The 9,061-nt window shown below is 28.9% G+C and overlaps 2 protein-coding genes across 2 annotated transcripts; both read right to left on the bottom strand.

Moving 5' to 3' along the window:
* Nucleotides 1-4,270: 4,270 nt before the first annotated feature.
* Nucleotides 4,271-4,959, bottom strand: LOC102662895 (uncharacterized). The gene has a single exon (XM_006592427.3). The coding sequence runs from the start codon at nt 4,835-4,837 to the stop codon at nt 4,271-4,273; it is 567 nt and encodes a 188-aa protein (XP_006592490.1). The 5' UTR covers nt 4,838-4,959.
* Nucleotides 4,921-5,840, bottom strand: LOC102663033 (uncharacterized protein At2g29880-like). Its single transcript, XM_014764709.3, has 2 exons — nt 5,535-5,840; nt 4,921-5,439 (listed from the first exon to the last, which is right to left on the bottom strand). The coding sequence occupies exons 1-2, from the start codon at nt 5,823-5,825 to the stop codon at nt 5,041-5,043; spliced, it is 690 nt and encodes a 229-aa protein (XP_014620195.2). The 5' UTR covers nt 5,826-5,840; the 3' UTR covers nt 4,921-5,040.
* Between the last annotated feature and the right edge of the window lie 3,221 nt (nt 5,841-9,061).

Genomic DNA, 9,061 nt, shown 5'->3' with positions numbered 1-9,061 from the left:
ATCGATTATTCCATTACCACCATAGAAGCTCGAGAAGCTCTTTATGAAACGAGATAATCGATTACTATGTTCTGTAATCAATTACCACGTTTCTAGAAATGTAGAACAAAAAGGGATTTGAATGAATTAATCAATTACCATATTTTATAATCGATTAAATCAATTTTAGTTGTTAAAATTATAAATACCATTTGGGTTGAGTTTGACCAAATTCGTGACCCAATCCAATCAAATTTGAACGGGTTGATTTTGGTCAATTTTCCAAGGAAAACAATGAAACCTAGCCCATATATAAATGGTTTGGATTTGGGTTGGGTTAATAGGTCAAAACATTTAATTTTGTTTATTTTTTTAAAATGCAATATGTTTTATAAGTTAAAATTTTTATTAAATAAAATATTGTGATATATTACTTATAATTGTTACTGTAGTCAAACAGTAAAAAGAAGATATGGAGAGAAATCACATTGTTGTCAATTTGTCATCATAATCATATAGGTTAAAATACCATGTTAAATATGGTTTAAAAATTAAAATATAACAAATAAGCACCACACTCACTATGCCTAAAAATCTAAAATCTAAAACTATTATATCATAGTTTAAAATTTTCAATGTTCTAAAATAGTCAAATGAATAATGCAACTAAAATTTTGACTAAAACTAAAATAATTTAAAATAAATTAAAAGGCAAAATACATATTCTACAACTATCTTGGTTGCAAGAGATTTAAATCAATTACTTATATATTATATATGACATATAATAATAATAATAATAATAATAATAATAATAATAATAATAATTTAATATAAATTAACAGATCAATAAACTAGTTTAACGAATCCAGATATTAAAACTCATGACCAAACTTAAAACTCAAAGAATTAGATTGATTTGATTCAAGTATAATCCAAACATATAAATTATTCAATCCAAACTATTTAGATTAATTTAGCTTTATGGGTGAACCATCTCTTTCCTCATTTAACGTTGTTATCTAACAATAAAGACAAAAAACAAACTTTTGGCACCGACTTGGGGTGTGTTGTTAGTATCAAGTGAGCACCAAGTAGGCGCCTATTAAATTGTGATTCAAGAGATGCTATATTAGTATCTCCTTTTATTTTCCGGGCCGACTTTTTTTTTAATTATAAGAATATCCTTCTACTAATATTAGTTTCGGTAAAATAGTTATATTCTAATCCATTATGAAAACTAGCTTCCATTATATATAAAAATACAACAAAAACCAGTTTCCATAATATATTAGAACATTACTGTATATTACATAAACTAATTTCCATAAAATCTGAAAGATAAGAAGAAAGATAAGTATTTTGAAAATATTAAAAAAAAAGAAATAGAAATATGAAGAGCATGAAAGGAGCTGTAAATTCCTGTGACCGGCAACTTTGGGACATACAAAAACTTGACTTGACCCATTTCTAGGGAACCCTCAATGCGCAAGAAGAAATCACAAAATATTAATATCTAAATATATATATATATATATATATATATATATATATATATATATATATATATATATATATATATATATATATATATATATATTCCTTTAATTATTAAAGATTTTTGTTTTTTTCTTTAACTAAAATTTGACTGTTTTATTTTCTGAATTTTATTTATTGATTTTTGTCTCTATTATCAAATGCTTATATTCAATGATGATATGACAGTTAATTTGTCATAATTTTTTTCTAACAATTAAAACTGCCAAAAATACTTGGTGAAAATATTTAAAATTTATTAATTATTTTCTGACGGTTAATAATGTCAGAAATTGTGCCGAAAAAACAAAAAAAAACATTTATAGTTTCTATCACATTAAAAATAATCAAAATAAAAGAGACAAATGATTCACGTAATAAACCAAATTCAAATGTAACAATGAATTTTTTTGCCAATTTATATACATAAAAGCAAGTACATCAAAATTCTAAACCAAACATTGTTCATGCTCCATCACGTCTTCTCTCACTTTCGGTCTATTCATGTGCACATCATCATCGAAAGTGAAAAGGAAAAACAAGCAAAACAAAACTGACCACAAATCCAGTAAAAATGGCGTGCAAGATATTAGCAAAAAAGAAAATGGGATTCCAACTAAACTAGCTAGATCAACCCGTCATCTCTCAAATCTCAAAACCATATTCAGAACTTAAATAAAATAATAACAATGATAAAATAAGCAAGACAAAAGTAGAAGAAAAAGGGATTTGAAATCCCTAGCCTATAACGGAGACGCGTGACAAGGAGGGAGCATCATCATTTGCGGTGGCGACGGAGAAACGAGCAGCAGGCATGTGAGGGATTAGAGATGGTTTGCAAGTGGAAAGAACAATGGAAGAGGGAGAAGGCGCACTGCAACTGCAGTGGGTGGAGGGGATATAAGAAATTTAAAACTTGAATTCATGATATAAACACCAATAAATTATTCGTTAAGCCAAAGGTACACAAAAACATATATCTTGTGATGACAATAAATCATAATAGTTCTTTAAAATGTGTAAATCAATGGAGCATCACAAATAATGTATGGGTAAGACCCGAGATCCATCTACCTTATTAATAAATCATAATAGTTCTTTCACCAATTCATATAATATATGAGCTACAAAATATTTTTTAATACTCTCCCACTTAAATATGGTCATATAACTTAAAGCTTGAAAATATGGTCATGTAACTTAAAGTATAATATTTTCTAACTTAAAGTATAATACTTTCTAATATAGAGAAATTATCATTCATGAATCAGTTATATTTTAAAATAAACACTTCCTTCCATATATTATAAAGTATAATACTTTCTAACAAACTATATTGAGTCTGAAAACAAACTATATTGAGTCTGAATTATTATATCACAAACTTAATGTGCACAAGGTCATAAAATGAAAAACACATAAACTTTAATGTAAACCTTTAAATTTCCACATGAATCATATGATCTTAAAATATTATAGCTAGCAAAATTTTATTGGACCATTGATTTTATCTATATATTCAATAAAGATTAACTTTCCTTTAATGTCTACTTTATGTCAATATGTTTGTCTCGACTTTCACATTTATTATTCTTCATAAAAATGAAATTGACAACTTTAAGACAAAAAACTTATATGTGAATAATTTCAAACCATTTAATAAATTATTTTCTTAAAGTCTCACTTGTCAAGAAAATTCACTTTCACTCATTAAGAATTTTTCCTCCCACTAACTTTTGGAATATAAGTATAGGATAGTAAAATATAAACCCTTTCATGATAATATAATATCAATGTTATGATAAATCTTAACTTGTAAATTCAAATCTTTTGGTACAAAATGTGGATAAAATTTATAAACTTTATATATGAAAGATAAATATTATAATAAAATATATTGTGCCTATGAATATAGACATATCCTATCATGACATTTAGTCTATAACATGATAAATTATTACTTCCCTATGGCATGGGGCCAAGTAATAATTCATTTATCACATTGCCTAGGATGCTATGATTACTCCAAACCATGTAATTCATACGAGTCTTCATAATATGTAAAATAAATGTTATGTTTACTAATGTAAATCATGTCCTTAATATATGAATCTAACGACATAAAACTCTCCATGTGGACTAAAGTCTTGCTCAATTAGATTCATAACATAATCTTATAATAAAATTATCAAATTATGTCATTTTTTTAATTCTTGTGGATAGATTAAGAAATATAATTTGATATTTTATCCTAATTGATTATACAAATATCACAAAAATTTGTGTGAGATAATTATATATAAGTATAATCAATCACAATATTTTTTCTAATGCCCCATGTGATCTTAAATAACTTAGGGGGGTGTATTGGATTGGGATTTTGAGAGAATATTTTGACAAAAACAATCTTAAAGATTTTAAAAGATTATGTGGGATTGTATTGATTTTGTGGGATTTTAAAAGATTTTTTTTAAAAGACTTTTTACAATCAGGATTCTTAACCCAAGATTTTAATGGATTTCTAACACAGATTTTTAAGATTTCAAAGTACTTTATGGATTTTTAAGATTTTGAAAGATTAATACATTTTAAACAAAAAAATAACGGAAGTTACAAAAGTGAATGAAAAAGATGATAAATAAATTATAATGTTTGAATAAAGAAAATAAAAACGATAGAAATTTTAAACCTTTTAATAACAAAGTCATTATTGCCTAAAAAAATAATAACAAAGTGATTCTCACTTCATGTTCGCCTAATTATTAGTATTTCTCCACATATCTGAACCTATATTAGTCCTCCATATATTAGCATCTTCTCGTTCCTGCTCTTGTGTTTGAACAATGGGTTCGTGATCATTGTCTTCGTAATTTGGTAACACTGAAGATGAAGATGAAGACTCGTCAGTAGGTTCCACTGGAAATTCATCAGAACGACATTCTTTGCGAAGAAAATTATGAAGTGCTGCACATGCCAACACAAGCTCTGCTTGTGTTTTAAATAGAAATGGAGGTGCTGACTTAAAAATTGTGAACCGCGATTTAAAAATACCAAATATCCTCTCAATCACATTCCTTAAGGATGCATGCCGAAGATTAAATAATTCCTTTTCATTTTCAGGGTCATTACCGTGACCTGCAAAATCTTGTAGATGATATCGTACACCTCGATATGGGGCTAAAAATTTGCGTCGATTAGGAAATCCACAATCCACCAGATAATACTTACCTTGGGGCACTTTAAGTCCATTCTTCCTTGCCAAAGCATCACTTAACACCTTGGAATCATGTGCTGAACCCTCCCACCCGCTAAGAACGTACATGAATTCCAAATCAAAGTTACAAGCAGCTAATACATTTTGTGATATATTTCCATGACGATCACGATAATTGCTTACATCTCGTCCTTTTACTGATGCGGGAATATGTGTACCATCAATAGCTCCAATGCAATCCTAAAGTGTGTGTATCAATAATCATAAATATTATTATAATAATCACAATTATAATTATAATTTTGTTATAATTAGATAATGATCACATACCTTAAAATATGATTGTTGATCCCAACAGCGCTTGAACTCCCTCCATACTCGGATCTCCTTCGCTTGTGACAGTTTTGTTTTTCTATGGGAACCTCTGAATCTAAAGGGGGGTGGGATGGTGGACTTGGTTGGTTTGGTGATGGAGGCTGATATGCTGGTTCATAGTTATTTGGTGTTATGAATGTATCACTATTAGGATCATATGAAAATTCTTCTATCCCAACAGTTCTATTTTCTGGCTCAAAAGTTGTTGCATCAGTATCATCTGGATCGACTGATATAGAATTATTCCCGCTAGAAACTCCACCCCCAACAACGATCTTCAAATACTCATAATCAACCATACTTTTTCCTCGAAGTTTGCTGTGACTTGGGTGGGACTAAAAAAAAAAATCATTGTTAATATACTACAAATATTATAATTTACTAAATTTATAACTATTAATATATTTAAAAGATTATGAACTTAGCTCACCTTTAAGTAATCTTTCCATACATCCTCATGAGCAGTGAAAGTTTTTCCAATTGGGTCCCATCCAAAGCCAGAGTTGTTGCGCATAAGGGTTGACATCATGTTATACTGGTTTCGAAACCACTTCATCCGACTCAAATAATGACTATAAGTTTTAGGGAATTTAGTTTTTGCATTGAGTTGAGGAAGTATTATTCGTTCTACATTTTGTTTGCTAAGTGACCCATTGGCATCACGCAATCCCCTATTCATAGCATCCACCAAGAGGTGCAACAACTCATTGGTATCCTTCATAGTCCAAGATACATAATTATCTTTGTCTCTACTCTTTCCTTTGTTATTTTCTTGTGAATCCCCCATTTGATCACTAATATATATATAAGAAACTAGTTATTTGACAAAAATAGTTATTGTTTCCTAATTGTCAAAAGTATAGTGACTATATCCCGAATAATATACAATTCAATAGAAAAACCAATAAAAAACTACCTAATAATAAAATAAGGGTCATGCTAACATGCGCACTTAGGGCACATGTTAAGGATACTTCTAATAGTAACTATGTCTTAAAAACAACAATTTTTGACTTTTAAAAAAGTAAATTGCACAACTTTCAATACAAAATTTCTATACATAATACACTAACAAGTATCTTAAGGGCACATGTTAGCATTTTCCATAAAAATAATACTCATATATCATAAAATCATTTAAAAAAAAACTATTAACAAAATAACAATAATAATAACACAATAACAATTAAAAAATTATTAACACAATAATAATAATAATAACACGCTGTCAAAAAAATAATAATAACACATTAATAATTAACATTTTAATAATAACACAAGAAAATAATAATAATAATAATAATGGACGTTGTAAAAAAAACAAGTTGAAGAAACAGAAAAAAAAAAAAAAAGAGTTTTTTATTTTGATTTGCATATACAGTACTAAAAAAAAGTAATATGAAATCTTGATGCATATCAATTGCCATTCTTTTGATGCATATTCATTGTCTGGACGTTGAAAACAATATGAATACGAAATCTTGAAGCATATACAGCACCCTTTTCTTTTGATTTGCGTAATATACATATATTGACTATCGATTGCCATTAAAAAAATAGGTAAAATTGATTGAAAAGTTGTAAGAGAATGAACCTGGTAGTGGTTTGTGTCTTGTTCGGCAGGAGAAGAAAAAGTCTTTGAAAGATTATGAAAAGTCTCAAGGGTTTGGGTGAGATTGTTGGAGGAGTATTTTATGTGTATTTCTAACTAAAAAGTCTCTCAAAATCCATTCCACAAAAGAATCAATCAAAATCTATTTACTTTTGAATACCAAAAGACATTTTAAAAGTGGTAAGAAATCTCAATTGAATACCAACAGATTTTGTTGCCCTGAAAAAAAAATCTTTATTATCTTAATTGAATACCACAAGATTTGTTTATATTTTATAAAAGTCTTGATTGAATACCACAAGACTTTTTAATCATAAAAAAGTCTTTTAAAATCTTTTTAAAATCTTTTTAAAAGTCTTAATCGGATGACTAATCAATAATATAAAGATCACTAGATAAAATAAAATTATTTCTTCACCAAACAAACTCCTTTAATTAGTTTTTAATATCAATCAATGCCCATAAAGGGAATGTAGTGAATCCAAATTAAGAAATTAATTCTTAGCCAAAAATAACATTTTTCCTAAAGTATTATGACTATCAATTTATAAATGTCAATAAAATTGTATGTAATGTAATGATTCAACTTCAAATACTCGAATACAAAGAGTTTCATAATATAACATACATAACAATAGCAAGTGAATCATTCTCTCAATATTCTTCACTTAACAAATAATATTAGGTTCAATAACAATTACCATGTAATTAAGGTAACAATTGCATGCTCATAATAGTCCTAACCTGTGGTATATCTCATTCAATAATAATTAAATGCAAATCAATTTAGTATTAGAATTAAAATTAATAGTCATTAATAATTTAACAAAGACATCAATGACAAGCAATCAATGCAACAGTAATTTAGCTTAAAACCAGTAAATCTCACTGGTACAAATTTGACACTGCACCTCCCTATACGATTGCTCTTTTAGTGTCAAATAATAGCATATTGCAATATTGCGAGTTGCACTACAGTATAAGAATAACCATGCCAATGGGTCTAATATTGAAATATAAAAACTTTAGGAAAGTGAACGCAATATACATTATTTTGTAATAAAACAAAACCACGAAACATTGATACAATTGCTTGAACCATCCATTCATAAATTTTTTTAATCACATTGATATTAACATGATAGTAATTAAAGCACAAAAATTTAAAGTCATACAACAAAATCATGCATAGTGTTCCATATTGGAATTTTAATGTTTCTAGAAAAAGATTTCCTACTAAACTAGCTCAACCCCTCATCTCTCAAATCTCAAACCCATATTCAAAACTTATATAAAATAATAACAATAGTAAAATAAGCAAGACAAAGGTAGAAGAAAAAGGGATTTGAAATCCCTAGCCTATATCGGAGATACGTGACAAGGAGGGCATCATCATTTGCGGCGGCGATGGAGATGCGAGCAGTAGGCATGTGAGGGATTAGAGATGGTTTGCAAGTGGAAAGAACAAAGGAAGAGGGAGAAGGCGCACTGCAACTGCTGTGGATGGAGGGGATTTAAGAAATTTACAACCTGAATTCATGATATAAATACGAATAAATTATTCAATAAGTATAAACGTACACAAAAACATATTTGTTGTAATCATGTTATCTAAAAATAAAGAGTATATTAGTGTTTAGAAATATAAAAAGAGAAAGATCTTCTAATTTTGTCTTTTTCTGAAGTATCTGAATCAATAGAGGATCACAAACAATTTGTGGGTAAGACCAGGACCCCTGCACCTTATTAACAAATCATAACAGTCTTCGTTAGTTTCTCCATTAAGAATAATAAAATGCTTATTATGACTATTGTAACAACTGTTTTATTATTATTGAGGGTGCAAACAAGATCTGGCCATGAAATAGGAATAGGGCCAGACGATGTCGATGGTGATGTTGGAGAGACTAGATCATGCCACGACACTAGATTATCTCCCTGAATGAAGTTGGGCGGCCACTACGATTTTCATGCTCTTTGGTGTTGGTAGGGTAGGGGGTCGAAGTGGTGGTGTGGTTTGCGGTGGAGTGTTTGGGGTCTGGCACGGTGGTTTTTTGGTGCGGCGGTGACTGGTGTTGGGTAGAGGAAGAAAAAGAAGAGGGGCTCTTCATGCAGAGAGGAAATTCAAACGCAAATGAAGATTATTGGGTTGGAAAGAGGCGAACAAAAACGAATTGATGAGGGGGCTCGTGAAATTTTGATTTTACGAACTGTTTTAAACCCCATAAATTATTCATACTTTTTATCTAAGCAATCAATGGGGGATTTCCACTACAAAATTATTGTCGCATCACAATTTAATAGAGATATTTAACAATAATAACTAAAAATTAAATCCAAAGATA

The sequence above is a fragment of the Glycine max genome, chromosome 12, assembly GCF_000004515.6.
Source record: "Glycine max cultivar Williams 82 chromosome 12, Glycine_max_v4.0, whole genome shotgun sequence".
Lineage (NCBI taxonomy): Eukaryota > Viridiplantae > Streptophyta > Magnoliopsida > Fabales > Fabaceae > Glycine > Glycine max.
This window is presented reverse-complemented; position numbering and strand designations above follow the sequence as displayed.